The following is a 19,973-nucleotide window of genomic DNA, read 5'->3' as shown; positions in this document are numbered from 1 at the left end:
GCAGCGCAAACATTTCTCTCTTTTCAAGATGCTGGAACTAGGTATATTGCTGCACCCCCTGGCTTGAAGCAGTTTCCATCATATACAGGGTTCACAGTTTGGTTCAATGGCTCTCAGCAACCCCACTATAAAAACCCCAGTAGTGAAAGGAGGTTAAAGCTGCCCAGTCTATAGGAATCTGACAGAAAGCCAGCTTGGAATATTTATCTTGGCTTGGTATGTTGAAATACATATCTTAAAGATAAGAGCTGGATGTTTTCCCTACTTTAAGCAAATTTGTTTAGTTTTTAGAAAAGGCACCAGTCCAACAATACTTGAAAGTGAAGTCATTTTTGAATCCCTATAACAGGTAAAGTACAGTCAATGGGCAATAAAAGCATTCTCTACACTGCCCCCCAAATATGCCCCAACTCAAGTCTTTTCCACCTCTATTGTATGTGATGTGAGCCACTATCTACTGGGAACTGGACTAAAGTCACCAACTCTTTTCACAGACCCCAACAGAAATTTATCTTATGGCAATTGTTTTTAGCGACTATTGATCTGGGACAGTTTTGAACCAATGACTTAGAAGTAAAAGGACCTGCATCCCATCACTATCCTTCTAGCTGTCTAGTAATTTTTCATTTTAACAACTCAGTAGAATGGATTATTACACATCTTCCCAGTCTGGATGCCTTAGACACCAATTCTGACAATGGAAATTGGTTTCATACGGAACCTAAAGAGAGTTATCCCATGACTTTCTGTGGAAACCAACTATACAGCACTAAGAATGTATATTTCTAAGACAGCAGTTCTTTAAGACTTGGCAATAAAGCCAGCTGTTGATCACTCATGAAATTCTCAAATAGTAGAACTTGTTGCTTCTTTTAAAAGTTGTCAATAATACTTTGTACGTATATAGCATTTATTCGTAGAATCATAGAATATCAGGGTTGGAAGGGACCTCAAGTAGTCATCTAGTCCAACCCCCTGCTCAAAGCAGGACCAATCCCCAACCCAATCTATTATTAGATTTCATTCCACAGCTTATGAGAAGCTAACTAGGAAACACCAATCAGTACAAGTGCCCTTCTATTAAAGTTTTTTCTGCTACTCTACTAATAGTACATAAATAATTTTTTAAAATGTTTCAAAATGAAAATAATAAGAAACAATCCTTTAGTTAAATAAACAAACAAATACTTTACCTGTACAATGGCAAGCGTCGGCATAAATGTAGGATGTCCTTTCTGCAAAGATGCCAGGACTTTCTTTGAACTCTGAATGATTTCTCTGCAACACAACAGTAACATAGTATCAACGTTTGTTACACATTTCCCTGTTACACCATGACCAGAAAGCTGTTGACATTAATTTTCCATACTATTTTAGTGACAGAATTCAGAACTACTGAATATTTAAACATGTTCAATGGTTTTCATTTTCAAAGCAATATGTATATATTAATAAGTATAGTAACATTTGGCAGCTGAGTATAGCAAAACTGAAGTAACAAATCCAGCCACAATAACTTCATTATTTAACTTGCATTTACCATTGCTCCGACATGCCCAGTCCTTTAGATTCTGCACCTCTAATTATTCCACAAGGCTTGGAAAATCCACTCACCAGTGAACAGGATACTTTATTAGCTAGAGGGGAGGGGTAACACTGACATATGCACTTTCTGCAGAGTTTGTTTCATTTCTAGTATCCCTAAAATCTAGGGGGTGGGAACGATTTTCAAATGTGATCCAAACAAGTAATCTCTTCCTGAGACTGCAGATAGCTCCAGTAGCTCTAGGGCTATCTAGCTTCCTCAAGAGGCAACAAAGTGAACTTGCTAAGATTAGACTAAGTTTCAGTGCTGCTATTCGCTGCCTGTGAGCAGCACTGAAACAAATGGAGCCTTGTCCAGTTCACTGCTGTATTAATGGGGAAATAAATCAATCACTCACTCAAAAGTTAAGGAAATAAAATATATAAGCTTGTAATGAAGAAAATAAAATACATAAACATTACAAACTTTGAAGTCCAGGGGTACAAAAATTACAGTCTTTACAGGTACATTTAAGGAATACAACTTAAAATTGAGCTGGGAAAAACAAGCTCTGAAACCCCCAGAGAGCAGCAGAAATTTCCCACCTCTTTGCAGGGTTTGAAACACAAGCAATGCAACACCAAGAATCTGAAAGTGAAACTGACTATAAACAAAAGCTTCAATGATTCTTATTCTCCAAGCTGAAGGAAATATGAGTAGTAAACAGTAGTAAAGGGCAGAAGTAGAGAAGTACCTTTTAAATTCTTTCACGTTTACTAACCTACAGCATTACTAAAACATAGTAAAGGAATCAATTCACAGCCTCTGGTGTATAATGTTAATGCACAGTGGATTTTTAATACATAATTTTATACATACTGTAATTTAATACACAACTGACTTCATTGAGAGCAACACTTGGTTTTACTCTTTATGTTATTACACAGAACCCATGGAGTACGTGCAACGTGGCAGAGTTAGCTGTACTCGCGGAGCCCTCACTTAGTTTTCCCTTTCCTGATATCAGGGCACGTTGGTTTGTCAGAAGGAAGTTACGCGCCCACGAGTGTTGTGCTTGAGGCGAGGGGAGCAACGGGAGCCCACGGAGCGTGTCATGCCCAGGGGATGCTGCGAAGTGACTCCCCCAGAAGAGGTGGCGCGGGCAGGGAGAGGAAAGCTGAACCTCCCGGAGCCGGGGATGGCAGCACCCGCCTTGGCCTGGGGGTCCAGAGGGAGCCTCTGCCCCAACTCCGCCAAGCTCTTGCATCAGACGCAGCGGGGCGCAGGCAGGCCCGGGGCCCCCCACGTGAAGCCGTGGCCCGGCGCCAAGCGGAAAGAGCTGTGCAGCCGCCGCCGCGAGGCTGTCAGCGGGGGGCAGAAAAGACCCCGCGGCACCTCCCCGCCCAGCCGCGGCCCCCGGGGCACGTGGCTGCGCTGGCTCCGCTTACCCGGCCACCGAGCCCCGCGCGCTGCAGCTCCCGCCGCCGCCAGCCTGTTGCTTCTCCCAGCGGCCCCAAGTGCTGGCCGTGCCCCGGCGGGTCGCCGGTGAGCCGGCTTGCAGCGGCGCGGTCCCCTTCCTGCCCGCTAGCGGGGCGGCGGCTCCCCGGCTTAGTCGGCAGAGCGCGGAGAACCTCATGCTGCGGCAGCGGCTGGAGCGGGGCGGCGTGAGGGGGCCGAGCCGGCTGAGGGCCAAGGGGAGGGACACAGCGCAGCAGCAGCTCCGGGCTCGGGCGGAGGGTGAAGCAGGAGCCGCTAGGGGCGCTCCGACTCGGCCGTTAGTCCCGCCGCAAAGGCAGAGCGGGTTCCCGTGCCGCTCGGCCAGGCTCCGCCTGCAGCCTTGGCCCCCTGGTGCTGTCGAGCCTGCCTTGCAACGCTGGGCTCGGCCTCAGGGAGAAGCCAGGGCCCCCTTCCAGCCTCGCAGGAGTCGGCAGTGCGCCGCCGGCAGCCAGGGCCTCGGACCCAGAGGGCTGCTAAGTCTTGGCCCCAAGCCCGGTGTTGTGCAGCACGGCACAGCTCAAGCTCAAGCCCCAGCCGTGAGTCAGAGAGGGGCTGTATAGTGCAGTATGGACAGCAGAGCAATACGCTGTGGCTCAGCAACCCTCAACTCAGGTTTACAATGCAGTGCAGATGTTCCAGGACAGGCTTAGAAACCTGGACTTGTATCAGCCCAGCTTCTTCCCTATAGGTTTACCCCATAGCTTTAAGTGCCATATGCCTCAGTTTTCCCATCTTTACAATGGGTGGCACACTGCAAGCCCTCCCCCCCCCCCCACCCCAATACACATGACTACAGTTTAAGTTGACATTGTTCCTTTAAGATTAAAAGTTTCATAAAGCAGTTTAGGGCCTGTCTCAATGGAACAACAACCTTACTCAGACTAGTCAAAGTCACATTTACCTCTGTGTAATATAATATTAATAGCCTACGTTCACCAAAGGTCACATTTGTAATGAAAACTAAATGTTGCTACCGGCTATAAATAAATGTATAATGTAAGCAAACAACCTCCAATGCTCAGGTGCATTCAGACAAAACTAGAAATATTTTATGTTTGTCCACCCACCCACCCCTGCATCATGATGTCTGGCTGTCATGGTATTACCCCACCACTATCTAGTCAATAGGCCACAGTTTGATAAAGATCAGGCTGACACTTTGTCCTATGGTCTCATTCTTCAGAACAGCCAAGAGGCCAAGAACTATCCTGGAGTCTGCTGATCCACTTTAGTTTAAATGGTACACAACCTAGGACTTGTCAGTCAGAGATGTCTTGCAGTATAGCAAATAACACTGATATGAAAACTATGGGGCACAAGAGACCTGAATGCAGAATCAACTTTAGGCTGAGCAGAGATGTGCCAGGCCTTTCATATTGTAATGGGTTGTTCTATTTTCCCATAACCAAGCAGGATAATTAAGAGGAACTTGCTCACTCTGTCAGACAGCAGGAATATTTTAGAGGGAATGAAGTGTCTCTAGGGATCTTAGGTGAGGTTTGGCAATGGTGACCCAACACTCCCTTTAGAGTAGAGCAGCAGGATTTCAACAGAGATAACAATGTGACCATTGAGCATGGGATGTAATGAAAGAATAGGATTTTAAGGGACGAGCAGGGACTTAAGATAGGCAGGGAGAGCAATGGAAAGTCATTTACTACCTGTAGAACAGGTCTTTGAAAACCTTGCTGAAATACTCTCAGACACCAGACCCTTTTAGTGTTTTCACAGGCTAACAACACTTTCACATTCACGCCTCACTGTTCTCACAGGGTGCTGTATAACATTCATTACTTCTAGATTGCAATAATTTTGTCTCTATAAAGTGGTTTGATACTATGACCATACCTTTTATGAATGTAACAGTATCTTTTAGGCAAGAAAATGGTGAATAATTAATTCTGTCTTTTGTGGGCAGAACTCAGGCTGTAAAACCAAGGTGGCCTAAATGTACAGAGAGTGGGGCATGATAGCACAAACCATCCGCAAACCATGTGCTGCTGGAGAGCCTAAAGCCAGCTGGTGCAGCTGAGACAGCATTCAGGCTTGGGCTGACTGAGAGATGCCCTGAATCAGTGTTTCCGAAGAACCCTAGCTGAAATTTAATGCTGCTTTCCCCTGATGGTTCACCCACATAGTTACTATCATGGTAGCTTTGCCTCCCATACCCTCTGGAAGACTCCAGAGGAGGATCAGCACAGTAATCCTGCACAGCTACTGTAGTCCAGAATGAAGCCAGCAGGAGTAATTTGAGCCCTTTGTCTGAACATATGAATGCTTTGTATCCTTCTTTCTTCCAAGAACAGGTAATGTGAGTGACTCTAAAACTTCACTATGTAAATCTAGGAATAGAAAGAGGAGGTTACTTACCTGTAACTGGAGGTTCTTCGAGATGCGTGGTCCCTATCTGTGTGCAACTGTGGGTTACATATGCGCACCATGTGCCCTAAGGTGAAGAATTTGAAAGTAGTGTCTGTTGCTCATGTGCTCTGGCTCATCTTGTGCTTCTGAGGTGATAAAGGGTGGGCGGGCTAACTACCTCTCCAGTTCATTCTCCACCACGAATCAGAGAATATCTGAAGCAGAGGGGAAGGAGGGTAGATTGTGGAATAAAGATAGGGACCACTCATCTTGAAGAACCTCCAGTTTCAGGTAATTAACCTCCTCCTCCTCTTCTTCAAGTGATGGTCTCTATTGTATTCCATTGGGGGTGTTTGACAAGTAGTACCTACATAGGTGGAGGGTGCGAGGATGAGAATGGTAGGGTTGAGACGAGAACTGCCTTCCCAAAGAAGGCATCAGTAGCTGAGTCTTGCACCAGGGTGTAATGTCTTGCAAATGTGTGGACAGAAAAGTGGCCACTTTACAGATGTCTAGAAGGGGTATGTCCTGAAGAGACAGTACAGTTGCAGCTTGGGCTCTCATGGAGTGAGCTCATACTCCTGGAGGGGGAGGAGGAGAGGTTCGAGAGTGGATAGAGTAGAATGCAACCAGATATGTTTGGAAATTCTCTGGGTGGAGATGGTGTATCCTTTTACTCTCTCCGCTATAGAGCAAACAGCCTTGGGAACTTTCTGAATGGTTTTGTTCTCTGCAGGTAAAAGGCCAAGGCTCATCAAACATCTAGGGAGCGAAACCTATGTTCTTCAATAGATGCGTGCGGTTTCAGGAAGAATACAGGTAAGAATGGATTGATACAGGTGAAATTCTGAAACCATATTAGGCATAAATTTGGGGTGTAGGTGTAAAGAAACTATATATTTGTGAAATAGCATATGGAAGGTCTAACATCATTGCACCAAGTTCACCAACTCTCCTCGACAATGGGATGGCTGCAAGAAAGGCGACTTTCATGGAGAAGAGGCACATGGAGCAAGTCCCCTAAGGGTCCAAAGAGGAGTGGGCATGTCAGAACCGAAAGAATGAGAATGAAGTCTTATTGGAGTGTTATCTTTCAAGGAGGTGGGAAAGTTCTTATCAGGCCTTTCCATAATTGCATGGTTAGTGGGTGTGCAAAAATAGAGTAGCCCTCCATAGAGGGATGGAATGCACTGATAGCCATCAAATGGACTGACAGGGAACTGAGGGATAGACCCAATGTTTTCAAAGGGGTGGAGGGAGGGAAGAGATGCTGAAGCCACTGTTTCATCTGGTGATGATGATGACAGCGTGGTAGTACTCCTACTCCTCTTCTATCGGATTCGAAGGTAAATTGATCGTTCCCTCGAAAGGACCGCAGGTGGTAACTCCCTAGCATATCAGATAGATTCCAAAGGGGGATATTTGTGCCTATGGCCACTACGTGGGGTCTAAAGGTGGTGGCAGTGGTCCCCATGGCATGGGGTACCAATCACTCCAAGCCAGGTGAGGTAGTGGTTGGTCCCAAGGTCGTGTGGGTCTCCTGGGGAATGGTGGTACAGGAGGAGTGGTTCCTCTGATGGTTCCAAATCTCCTGAGGAGGAAAGAGTTAACTCTGGTTCCAATGGCAGTACTGGCAGTACCAATGGAGAGATGTAGATTGTGTATTGGGGGGTTTGGGGGAGAGGTGATAAACTCCATCCCACCAGCAGATCTCTCAGAGGCAATATAAACTCTGGAAATGGAGGGCTCTGATGGGGGTGGAGGGGATTCTGAATTTGAAAGAGCAAAAATGCCCTATGTTGCAGCCATGGTTCTGGACCTCCCTAGTATAAGAGGGTCTCTTTTTGCCCAGGCCATCGGTGCCAGTGATGATGGTGCTATCCTGTGGTGGTCAGTCTGGAGAGTCTCAGGTTTTATAAGGAGCTGTGGATGACGGTATCAAAGGTCCCTAGTGTGGAGCTGATGGAACCCTAGGTTTCTGTACCTTCTTGTTTTGCTTATGGGATTTAGGACATAGAACGTCCTCATGGGCCGAGCCAGTGGGTTTGCTCATAGGTATGTTCAATATCTTCAGAACGGATTTAGAGAAAGACTTAATTCCATGCTTATGTGAGTGCTTCCTAATCTCCCAACTAGGGCCCAGCACTGGTGTTGGACTTTCCAGCAGGAGGCACGCACCTTGCTGATTTATGCCAATATATGGGGAGGAACTGGCCAATGGGAGCTGGGGGGTGGTGCCCGCAGGTGAGAGGCCCACAGAGCCGCTTGCACGCCTCTGTCTAGGAGCTGGACCTGCTGCTGGCCGCTTCAGGGGCGTAGCACAGTCTGCGGAGCCAGGAGAGGCAGGAAGCCTGCCTTAGCACCCTCGCTGCGCCGCTGACCGGGAGCTGCCCAAGGTTAAGCATGCCCCAATCCCCTGCCCCAGCCCTGAACCCCCTCCCCCCCACCCAGAGCCCCTCCCACACCCCAAACTCCTCATCCCCAGCTCCGGTCATGGCCATCAACAATTTTCTTCAACTGTGTCGCCAGAAAAAAGTTTGAAAACCACTGCTCTACACAACATTTACCTGAGTTCTCCAATTGCTGGGATGAGCAAACCTTCACAAATCAGATGGGCCAAGGAGAAGATGTTCAGAACACAATTAGGTTTAAAACAGGGTTTGGATTCTAGTCTAAAGCCAGACCAGTGTAATAAAAGGTTGTCAGCAGCAGAGATAGAGCCCTGGACCTCTGGATCGAAAAGCATGAGACACTACTGCCTGAGGCCTTGCCTACACTGGCGGTGGCATGCATAGCTGCAGTGGCACACTGCAATGAAAAGCAGGCTGTGTCTATCTTTCCGTGGAAGGCTCCAGAACAGGTGAAGCAGTGGGGAAAGGCTCTGGTAGGGGGGAGCTGCTGGAGTCTTTCCCTGTGGCAGGGAAAGACTTTACCATGAGGTAAAGGACCCATCTCTCTTTGCCAAAGCTGTAGCAAGTTCATCAACCTCTGTGTGACAGAACACTACATGCAGTACATTTTGTTTTTTTATTCAATTGGTAAAGTCTGATGAACTGTTCTTGCAAGTATTTGGCTGGATTTAAAGTAGAAAAATAGGCCCTTTCTGGTTTTGTATCCAAACTGGAATTAGAACTGAAAGGGAGATTTTAGATCCAGGGATTAAAATTCACCCATACTCCCAACAGCTGAAGGTGTTATATTTAAGGTTCTAGTTCTGGCCAATCGCCACAGATTTAGTGATGGAGCTTATATACAGGCAGAGGAGTCAGTGGCTGTACATATACTAAAAAATGGAGTCCTGTTACAAGATAGTATTGTCCTATAAACATTTCATTTAAACACAGCTGTTTTGCAGACACCTTGATTTTTACAAACAAATTTTGCATTTATTGCTTTTTTCTCTCTAAGCAGTACATACTTTCATGTTTTTCTTAGTTTTCGCATGCTTTAAACTCAGCTTTTAAGGAAAAAAATGGTGAAAAGCTTGTTTTAAGAAGTTTCCTACATGTACATATATTTTTACATATTCTTTACAAAACAAGTCATTAAAAAGTGCAATATAAGTTCCATCTCTTATCCACAGAACAAGATATTACATATATATGCAGAAATTAAGAAATATACAGTTAAACTTGGAACAAGTAACTTCATTTTTTAACCCTGTCTGGTAGCATAGTGCAGGAACTACAAACAAATACAGGCTTAAACAATACAGTAACATGAGAGTTTTACCAGCAATATTACAGGATTAAAATAAATTCTCTTTCAAACAAATTTGCTTTAAAAAAAAGATGGGTTTATTGCCAAAGGGAGGAGGAAACCATCTATGGGACAACAACAACAGAAAGAGACACATGCTACAAAAACATCAGTTTTTACCACCTGTATTACAGAATTGTTGCAATGTTTATTCTATTCACATTTTTGTTGCCCTGAGGCTGCAGATAATTCACATTCTGACAATCTCACATCAACTTTGTTCTGTTTAGAAAATTAACTTTTTAACCTTTCCTGTGGGACAACTTGTTCTTCTTAATTCCTCGCCCCTTTTTCTCCCCCCATCAAAGTAAGCTCGCACCAAGCTAATTGAGTCTGGTGGAGTGAGGTCTAATACAGTCTGAGAAAATATGCAGAAAAATGTTTTTCTGCAGAGATATGTACAGTATCTCCAACTCCATGCAAACAAGTATTATCAAACAAGTATTGAGTTAAATCAATATGGATTTTTACTGGCATTATTTCCATGTCTTCATAACATGTATTTTGGGTGGGAATCACCATAACAACAATTATACTGCACTTAATCCTAATGGATCAACATTTTTCAGTTGGTATTGACTTTCCTTATTCCTGTTACTGGTCATTTTATTTTATTTATTTGTAAACTGTAACAGGAGCTGCCAACACAACTCAAACTTCCTACCAGTAGAGCCTAGGAAATATTTTTGTATCTTTTCAGATCTCATTTACTCATGGAAGAGCTGAAAGCTGTTAATCTTGTTTTACTGACAAAAATGTTTCCAGTGCTTAGCAACTTTTGTCAGTTTCAGCTGCCTATCTGCCAAGAGCAAGCTAAAATAATTTAAAGTACCCAAAATTAAAAATCATATGAAATTGATCCCTGGAAACAGTTACACATTGTTATAACTCCCTTCCATTTTGTTCCATTGACTACATGAGATTTCATTAACTTCTAAAGTTTAAACAGAATTCCTAGTAGTTTACACAAATCTAGATATGCTAAAGTTAACACACAAATGTTAATTTCTATTCATATTTACATTACTTTACAAGCTATATTAAATAAATATCGGCATTACTAAATTTCAGTATCTTAAATATGTACAACTTTATTCCTCAACTGTGTTTCAGTAGATGCAGGTTCCAAAACTGTTTGAACATCCACTATAACAAAAATGACTTTGTGTATAACAAAACTGGAACTTGTGGTACAATGATCAAATAAACCCCAAAGTACACATTCCTTAGCAATGCAAAGACTTGTGTAGTAGACAGTTCAACGTAATCAACAAGCACAACTCCTGAAATCTGCATCTCCACAAAACAGAAGCCATTGAATATATACCCTGGCAACTTCACATGTATTTCAGAATAACCTATACAGTAATTGTTGACAGTTCTAAAATAATTAGGTGGGCTACTGTGCTTTGTAATTGAGGGAAGTAATGCATTATTAGTGGAAACAGAACATTAATAAGACCATGCTTACTACAATACATTTAACTTTGTATCAGTTCATCTACTTCTTCTGAAAAATTTAAAGCACCACAAAAACAGATTTAGAAGATATATCCATGGCTGTACAGTACACGCATTTAGGCTTTCTTTTAAGTACAATGTTTTCAAGTAGTAGAATCCAAAGCTGTCCAACAAAGAAAATAAAGGGAACTAAACAGAAGCCAGTATAATATGTATCATTTGCAAAAGAATGGAATGTTTTCTGAATCTAAAAGAAAGCTGTGTTGTTTTTGAACCATTGTTTCTAAACATAATGATCAAGATTCACCTCTTGCTGGTTCAGGAAGTGCGCCAGCAAGGATCACACTTCTTATATAGGAGATTCACCCCATCAGGAAGGGCAGCTTCAGTCAGTCAGAGGCATTAAAGGAGCACCCTACTAGCCAGACCTGCAGTAAGGATGTGTTACTTAACACATCCCCCAGTCGCTCTAGTCAAACCCCTTTACGCTGCCAGCATCACCTATTTTGGGGCTGAGCAAATTTCCTGCAGGCCCCAGCACATGGAGGGTTGTTAGGGTTGCCACCTGGCCAGTTTTTAACAAGCCTTGCCAGTGAAATGATTTAATGGGCTGCTCCCCCACCCTGAGGATAAAGGAGGAGAAAATACTCAGCAGAGACTTCCCAGGGACCTCTCCCTTTAAGAGCTGGGTCTGCCTTGGAGGACTCAGCTCCCTTCCCCTTCTTCCTGGCATGCTCTGGGTCAATCAGACTCTCTAGCCTCCATCTAGATAGGAGAAAGGGGACAAGTGGGTTTGTTGTTGTGGGGCCACCTTCCCCACCAGCTGCATATGGATTTGACCAGGACCCAGAGCCACCTTCCTCCCAGTCAGACAGGACGGGGGCAGGCTGCTGGTGCAGTGCAGGGAAGGCACCTGAAAGGTGAAGGGGTGAGGGATCAGGCTGTTGGGGGCAGTGGCTAGTTTTTCTGAATATTGAAGGTGGCAACCCTAGAAGTTGTAGATGTTTTGCACACTACCACACCTCCATGGAAGCCTTGTCACTGCTGGGAGCTCTGAGCTAATGGCTACACTAACTTTTCCCTGCGTAGGCCCTGGAGAGAATCTGATGAAGTAACTTAAAAGTAGTTTGTGCTTTCCCATCAGGAGGACCTCAAAACTGTGGGCAGATTTTTAAGTGTTTGTACTTCCACTGGTATTTTTTTCCCCTCTGGGAAGCTCAATTTGATTCCTAATGGCTAAAGCCAGGCTGGTCTCCTTTTCCAGCTAGTGAGGACTAATACTTTTAAAAGTCCCATCTCCAGGGTTTTCAGGTACGCCAACTGAAAAGGAATGGTTCATTAGCATTTTTAGCCTCTTTAAAAATAAAGGCATTGCATGATTTATGTGGTCAGAAAGAGAGGGAAATGGGATAAATCTTGCCAGGAACAGAAGAGAGGAGATTAAGAGAGGGAAAAACCTGTTTTGTGTGAAGGGAGGAGTGATTGTTCTCTGAAATTGTACAAGGTGACATTCATTATCTGTCCTGCTGGCATGGAAGAACAGCTAGGAATGAATAATGAGATTTGGGAAAATCACACACACACACACACAGAGCCATTTTGGAATTAGATCAAACATTGAGAATGATGTTTATAAGAGGTAAAGATGCCATCCTCATCCCCTATTTAATCCCAGATATTCCATTTTGGTCTGTATAACAAATGAACATTTTCATCCCCATCACTGTATAAGTCATTTTATTTCTCAAGGTAGTGGAAAACCTGGACCAACAAAAGGTTATTGGCGAATATTTTTAAGTCAGGTCTCTCTTACTAATTTGAAAGAGAGAGAGAGAGAGCAAGAGCACGCTTTCCACATATTCTTCCGTGACAGAGAAACTGATACATTAGTGAAAAGTTTGAAAAACTCTCTCTTTAGGAAAAAAAATTGACAATGCATCATGCTCTCGCAGTTTCCCTTCCAACTCCTTTTATTTATATGTATGTAACAGGAACTTTGGTCTTACATGACTTATTCTCCTGTTTGTTCACAAATGGCTGCTAACCAAACAGTAACATTGTCTAAAATAGAGGATTATGACTTTAATGAGAGTTGAATTAGCCCTCAAAGTCAATGTCAACCCAACCTTAAGGTATTTCTTGCCTTAAGATGATATGAGCTAACAACTTTTGACAAACCACATTTGCTATTGTATTTTGCTTCCTTTTACTTTTCTGATATTCAAGACAGAAATGTTACTACTCTTACAAAGAAAAATACTCTACTTCAGAGGGTCTTTAAAAAAAGTCTTGTTAATGGCCAGACACTATTGGTAATAATGAAAGTGTATGAAGATACCAGTTCATTTCTAATACAGATAGCATGACCCTTTTTTAAAATCTTTTACATTAAATTAGGTTGACAATGGACATTTTGAGAACTACAGTATGTTCAGAACTAAGAGAGGATCAGATTGCAAGAAGCCCAATCATGAGCATTTGTTATTGAATAACAAGACTGTATTACCTATAAATGTAGCCAAAGGAACCCACCATCTTACAAATACTAGAAAAACCAAGAGCTTTCACCTACAACTTACATTTATCTGCTACTGATGGTCTTATTCTTAAAAGAAAGGTGTCCATGTTACAAACACCACAATCACAATAGGCATTAGCCTATTGGGCATTAGTCTCCACAAGCCCAAACATTGAACTGGCCTAGAAACAGAATTACCCTCTCATTTCCTAAAGCTAATAACCTCCAGAACAGGACTGAGGCACTCTGCCATTGCCTGTGCTTTAGCTGTTATCAAGCTATAGTAAAGGTAATGTCTTCAGACATCAGGGTTATCAATCTGGCACCATTCACAAGTTAGTTTATTTAAAATGTAATAATTCTATTTTCTATAGTAGTAGTATATATCGTGTTTTATGCATCGGTCCCACAGACCTGGAGTCTGATTTTCAAAAGATCATGTGCAAAAAATGTATGTGCAACTGCACACCGAGTTTGTTGGTGCATTCCCTCAAGTGTGCTCAGAAATCTGGTATTTGCATACTCAGATGGCTAGATGCTCAACTGAGCACTCATGTGCAATTACAGTAATTGTACATGCATTTTTGGACTCAGCATTGGCTACCTTCCAACAGTCTGAATACTAAGATTTCCACATGGAGAGACAGGAGAAAGAAGGGAGATGTAAAGTATATGCAAAGTTAAATGAGACAGATTAGGAGAAATCAGTCTGCATTATAAAGATACAAGTAGATCTTAATCCCAGACAGTGCACACCTGGCCACTTTAACTTTCTGTACTGTAAAAAAGGTACATTGCACATCTAAGTTTCCTATTATTACTGTGATACAGTGGTCGATGTCTACACATTATTAAAGTACAGGATGCCAGTATTGGTTGTACTAATCTATACTCTGACATGTTAAGGCAGTACAATTAGAAATTATTGAAAGTGTCAAGCAAAGCTACTTGAGCTAAGACACTGAAACTTTTCCCTTAAAGACTGGACAATATTCTGCTGATTAGGAGATGGAACTCTCCACAGGTAGTCATTCAGTTTATCTGAATCATTGTATGCAGTCAGGTACGGGGTAAGGGCAAGTTTGCTATTCACTGGTTTTGCAGGAGTACAAGACATGCTTTTGCTACAGAGAGTCTCAGAAGAAGCAGAGTCTACATTGTTTATCTTTGGGTCTGATTTCTTTGTTTGGTTCTGAGAAGTCTCTAAGTCAGACCCCTCATCTTCAGACTTTATTTCAACATAGTCATCATCATCATCCTCTTCTCCTCCTTCAGTATCTTTGAAATTAGAAAAATAGTTCTGCGTAGCTATTTGTGCATTTAGTGGCGAGTTCTTGTTCACTCTCAGAACTTTTTGAGAGTCTTGAAGAATCATCTCTGAACAGTTTTCAGGGAACTGCTTCTTCACATCACATACTGTGAATCCTGAAGCAGCACTTGGCACAGACTCCTGACTGTCAGATATAAAGTTTCTATTTGAGTACAGCTGTTTCTTGTCCATTTCATTTAGGTAAGTTATTGGTTCCTCAGACCTGTTGACCACAATTGAGGAAGAAGACTGTGACCTGCTATATGCTTGTGATTTGGTATGATTTGCTTTCCTTCCTAGTGAGTTATAAATGTGATCTTGGTGTAAATTCTCTTTGTTAGGCTGACTAATAATAGCACTCCACCTCTGTGCTGGGACATGCAGATGTGTAGAAATCTGAAGGGAAGGAACTGAGCAAGCTGATGGCAATGGTCTTGGATTGCTTTTTGTACCGCTCTCAACAGGGGAGCTCTTTGACTTCAGATCTTGGACTTCGGGCCAGGGAGAGAAATCAGCTAGTTCTCCATTGCTATACGCAGAATGCAAAAGCCAGTCCTCTGCCCTTAAGCGTTCACTAGCTAACTGAGAATGAGAAGGAGATATTGACACTGGGGATGAATACCTTAAGGCTGATGGTTTCTGAGGAGTGGCCCATGTATCCTTTTGCATTTTGGGTGAAGTCTCTCTAAAAACTATCTGGTCATAAAGCTGGGAATATTCAGCAATTCTGGCACCTGGAGAAGAGAAATATATAAACTAGTCAAAATTAACAACGGTGTAAAACACAAGTTATATGAAAATTAAAGTTTCAAACTAACCCTTTTAAATCTTTGTCCTTGACCATTATAATCAACATTTTTCATCCTTACAGTTGACAAAACAATGCAATTCTAGACTCCAACATTTCAGATCAGTGACATGTACACAGTCATTCATTATACTAAAACATGGAACTGACAAGCATGAAATGTTTTGTGACAAAACCGTGAACAACTATGTACCAGACATTCTGGGAATAAGATGCCAGCATCAATTTGATCTGTAGTTATGAAGAGATAACTTATGTAACTGTTAAAAACATTGCTACTGCTAAATATCAAGTAGTTCGGTTCTCTTTTTTAGTTCACCATTTCAAAGTTGCTGGAGTATTTATTTCTTCTTAAAAGAAAACTATTTCACATATATATTTTCTTCTATCTACTGATTTTGATACTATAATGCAGACATTCTCAGTCTTAAAAAACACACAGTGTGGCAGGGATACTTCTCCTTTCATTTGCAGTCATATAGATCACCTTTCATCCCAGACCTCTGGCAGCAAGCCCATACATGGAAAAGTAACATTAGGAAAGTGATATATTTTTAGCTGTATTTCAACAGTGACTGAGCAGCTGGGGAAAGGAGAGGAAGAGCCAGTACCACGTGCCTAGTCAGCCCTCCGCAGATCACCAGCAAGTGCTCCATGGACCACAGTTTAGAACCTCTAAGAAATAGATTAAATGACTATAACACTAAGGCATACTGGTAACATCCCCATTTGGGGGTGGAACACTCCCAGTTTTTTGCCCTGTCTTAAGTGGCTGATTGGGAAGAATATTTCACTACAGTGCTTTCACCTTTGGTCACTAAAGTCTCCTCCTCCTATTGTATCTGGGCAACAAGAGGCTGAGTCTTCTCCTACAATTGTTCATTGCTCCTTTGCTAGCTGTCATAGGAATGGAGGCAGCCTGCAACCCCTCCAACAAAGAGAGAACAGGTGCCAGGTGTGGAGGGGGATGAGGGAGGAAGACTCCTGCATTTGTGGAAGAGGGAAGAAGAGGAGGAAATGGAATCCATCAAAGGTGGCAGAGAGAGAAAGAGATGGGAGATGCCCCCATGGAAGGGCTGGAAATAGAGGAGAGAGGAACATGCTTCAGAAAGATGCCAGAGGGCGCAGGCCTATAGGTTGCCTTCACTTCACACCAGCCAGGGTAGCAGGCCACTGGGGCTCCTCCCAGAAGTTACCAAGGGAAGGGATAGCTATGGGGGAATAGGGTCATGCAGTGTGCCGGGAACCTCGGAGATTTGATTAAACATCTGCATCTTGGGATGTTTATCCCAACTCTGAGGCTCTCCCACTGCGAGAGTCATATTGCTATAGTGGCTGCAAGGTTTGCTGTTCTCACGTTTTTCAACATCGTATCGTTCTGATGAATCACCACAACTGACTGATGATGCCATGTCACACAATGCACCATAATGGAGCACAGAACGTACTATATTGTATTTGGTGGATATTTTTTGCTGGTAAAAATCTGATCTTTAAGAGCATCCTGAAAACTGCATCAGATGTGATAAATAAGATATCTGTATTTTTAAAAATTCTATAGATACAATGAGAACGCACATACGCTGGTGACTGGGAGTTTGCTGAATCCAAGTCCTCAACTTATTTTAAAATCGTCCATGGAAAAATTTCTCACAGGAAGCTTCTGTTGTTCCATCCACAGTGCAGGTGCTCTAGAAAGGGGTAAAGACTGAGACTTTTTCTTCCTTAACCCCAACCCCATGCTTGCAAGCAACAAACAGGAAGTTTCTATAAAGGAGCTGAACCTGGCTTCTGTGATGGATGGTATTCTACTGCTCAAGGGAGCACAGAGAAGGAGTGACTATGCCCCCTTCTCAGCTGAAATCTGCAGACCCCCCTAAGCAAGAAAATTTTTATTTAAAAAAAAATAAAAAAAATTGAATGCCCAGGATCACACTTCTACTCCCAGGCTATCCTGAACCGACCTGTCCTGTGAAAGCAAGATGGCGGACATTGGTCCATTCTTTCCTCTTCTCTTCTATGAATGAACGGCAAAATTTTGTTCTTAATATAGAATTGCATTTATATCCTTTTTGCACTAAAGTTACATAAAGAACTCAATTTAATCTCAGTGGTAACACATTAAAGGTAATACGGTCATCATCATCCAACTGGTAGATCAAGAGGTGATCAGGGTTATAGCATTTTAAATCAATATGTAAATTTCACCAGAACATTATTAAAGAAATCTATTGGGGGAAGAGGGGGTGGGGAGAGAGATTAAGGAGGACAATATTTTTAACATACCAATGGCAGGACCACCTTGTTTCTTCTCCTCCAAAATGGCTGCAAGATCTTTGTGCCTCAGTTTCTGTTGCTGGCTGGATGGCTGTTCCTGCTCTGGACTTTTTACCTTCAAAAGCTGATTGGCCTTCTTAATTTTTTGACTGTATTGCCTTGCCATCATAAATACTCTGTTTTTTGTTTTATCTACAATATCCATTTCATTGTCAGCGCTCTCTGTATGTGCATTGGATAAAATACTATTGGCAGATACATAAGGGCTGTCTATAAAAGGCAACTCACTGGAGAAGGAAGATCTGTTAAGACTCAGAAATGAATTATCTTTCGATGATGTTGCTTCATCAAATCTGAGACTGGCCTCACTTAATCTGGCTACCCTGTGTTTCAAAGTTTTACGGAAAACAGGCGTTTCTGGCAGTGAGAGTGTGGAAAGTGAATATTCCACATCTTTACTCAGTTCAGGAGTACTTCCAACATGGAGTCTTTCCTGCATGTCATCTTTACAAACAGGAAAGGCTGCCAGGACATGGTCTCTTGTCTTTTCTTCATTCTTCTTGATGTAATTCTCCAGGTCATTCCAGATCTCATCTACTTCTTCAGATAATTTATCAGCTGCAGACTTGTGGGAGAGGGAATCAGAGTTGGAGGAGCTATCTACTAAGCTCAAATAGTCATTATCTAAAGGAACATGATGATATGGACTTTCATCTTCACTGAACTGGAGACTCTCTTCAGAAACAAACTGCCTTAGATTATCACAACATGCAAAGTCTGTTTCCAGGCCCAAAAAACTCCTCCTTTTAGAGCATTTAAGGCGGTTACATTTGAAATTCAACAGTGGTGGTTCTGGAAGCACTATGGTGTCATAGATGTTCTCCTCAACAATCCTGAGCTCATGTGAACTTAAAGTTGGTGCCTCTCTTCTGAGTAGGATTTCATCTTTACTAGCAAGAATGGAGGTCCTATTTTGATTTGCCTGCCTTTTTTCAGAGGCTGCTTCCACCAAGCTGCTTTTGTTTTGGCTTTTGTAGAGAGTGTCTCTAGTAGATCTTTGGGAACTGTGACCAGACTCTTCCCTTCTAGTCAGACCCATCAGTTTTAAATCTTCATAACTTATATTATCATAGACATGCTCTATATCATCAATGGTCAGCTCTTCTGAAGATTCTGGGTAAGGATTGATATTGCCCACATCAGTTCCAGAACTACTTTTCACTTCCCTTTGGGAACCGTGCTGGACAAAGTCATTGACTCTACGTCTTGCATTATTTGGGCAAGAGTTACTTTCACCAGCACTACTTGCCCGTCTAACAATTCTATGACGACTGGAGCCAGAGATCTCATTTTGATTAATTAATCCCACATGCCAACTGCATGGACGACCTGAAGCGCCCCTCTCTTCACACACAATTGAACTTGAATTGGATGTAGATACCGATGGTACAAACATCTGATAATCATCATCATCATCTTCATTCTCCTGAGGCGGCCGTCTACTAGGAAACAAGGCTTGTCTGATCTGATGGTCAGTCCAGATGTTTCTCTCAGTGGTAGTTCCCCCCAGGATATCCATGATTAGTGAGTTGTTCTGCGGTGTGCTAAACTGTCGAGATGGCTGCCTAGCAGAACAGGAAAAGGAAAGGTCTGTATTCAGCTGCGTAGATTCTTCATCTGAAGGATCTTTGGAGCTCTGTGGAGATTTGAAATACGCAGTTTTGTTAGTCTCTCTCTCTGCAGTAATATCCTTGGTACTGAGGACTATAACCTTGACCCTAATGCTGTGCAGTGTGGAGCCTAGCAGAGGAATATAGAACAATCTGGCTCTATTGTTGCAGTCCTATTGTCACCCCTTGCAAACTGAGGTGGATGTGTAAAACTTTGCCACCCGCCACAATCCTTTCCACTATCTAGCAGTTGAATATATAAGTATGATTCTCCCCCCTACATATAGGAGGACTTTAATGGGGCGGCAATAAGCAGGGAAGACTGATCCCCTGAGTCATCTCTTCCCCTAAACAATATGTATCGGGGTCCCTAAGTTCACATCACAGGGCATGGCCTTGGAATTAAAATATAATATAATTAATACAATATAAATTAATCACAGGTCACTACAGAAGGTAAACTTTTTTTCCGTGATAGTTTCATCATTTTATGACTCTTCACTGGATTCTTTCCAAAATATCAATGACTTCATTTTTAAGAGGTGGCTAAAACTTTGCAAAGTATGTCAAGGATGTTCTAAAGCTGCATGGGCTTGATCCTGCATGTTACTTAATACCCTGAGAGATGCTGCACACCCTAAGCTCCCACTGACTTTATGCTTGAAGAATTAAGAATATACTTTAGTGCTTTGCTGAATCAGGCCTTTCATGGGAGTTTGATACTCATTACCTTGCAGGACTGAGTCCTTTAAAAGAAAGTACAGTATTATCTACCAGGTGTTCAGCCT

At 42.6% G+C, this 19,973-nt stretch overlaps 2 protein-coding genes across 7 annotated transcripts in view; both read right to left on the bottom strand.

Moving 5' to 3' along the window:
- The window catches only part of MTHFD1L (methylenetetrahydrofolate dehydrogenase (NADP+ dependent) 1 like), a 249,431-nt gene extending 246,218 nt beyond the window's left edge, over nucleotides 1–3,213 (bottom strand). For all 6 annotated transcript variants that reach the window (XM_077813207.1, XM_077813210.1, XM_077813209.1 and 3 more), the window contains exons 1-2: nucleotides 2,974–3,213; nucleotides 1,194–1,278 (exon numbers count right to left, since the gene is read on the bottom strand). In XM_077813207.1, coding sequence (XP_077669333.1) covers nucleotides 1,194–1,278; nucleotides 2,974–3,161 — 273 coding nt within the window. In that variant the 5' untranslated portion in view covers nucleotides 3,162–3,213. The remainder of the gene's footprint in view (nucleotides 1–1,193; nucleotides 1,279–2,973) is intronic.
- Nucleotides 3,214–13,599: 10,386 nt separating this feature from the next.
- PLEKHG1 (pleckstrin homology and RhoGEF domain containing G1) overlaps nucleotides 13,600–19,973 on the bottom strand; it is an 80,359-nt gene continuing 73,985 nt past the window's right edge. Inside the window, exons 16-17 of the mRNA XM_077811791.1 lie at nucleotides 17,525–19,211; nucleotides 13,600–15,164 (exon numbers count right to left, since the gene is read on the bottom strand). Coding sequence (XP_077667917.1) covers nucleotides 14,056–15,164; nucleotides 17,525–19,211 — 2,796 coding nt within the window. The 3' untranslated portion in view covers nucleotides 13,600–14,055. The remainder of the gene's footprint in view (nucleotides 15,165–17,524; nucleotides 19,212–19,973) is intronic.

This window comes from Eretmochelys imbricata, chromosome 3 (assembly GCF_965152235.1).
Source record: "Eretmochelys imbricata isolate rEreImb1 chromosome 3, rEreImb1.hap1, whole genome shotgun sequence".
Taxonomy (NCBI): Eukaryota; Metazoa; Chordata; order Testudines; family Cheloniidae; genus Eretmochelys; species Eretmochelys imbricata.
Note: the sequence above shows the minus strand (reverse complement) of the source record. Positions and strands in the feature narration are given on the sequence as shown.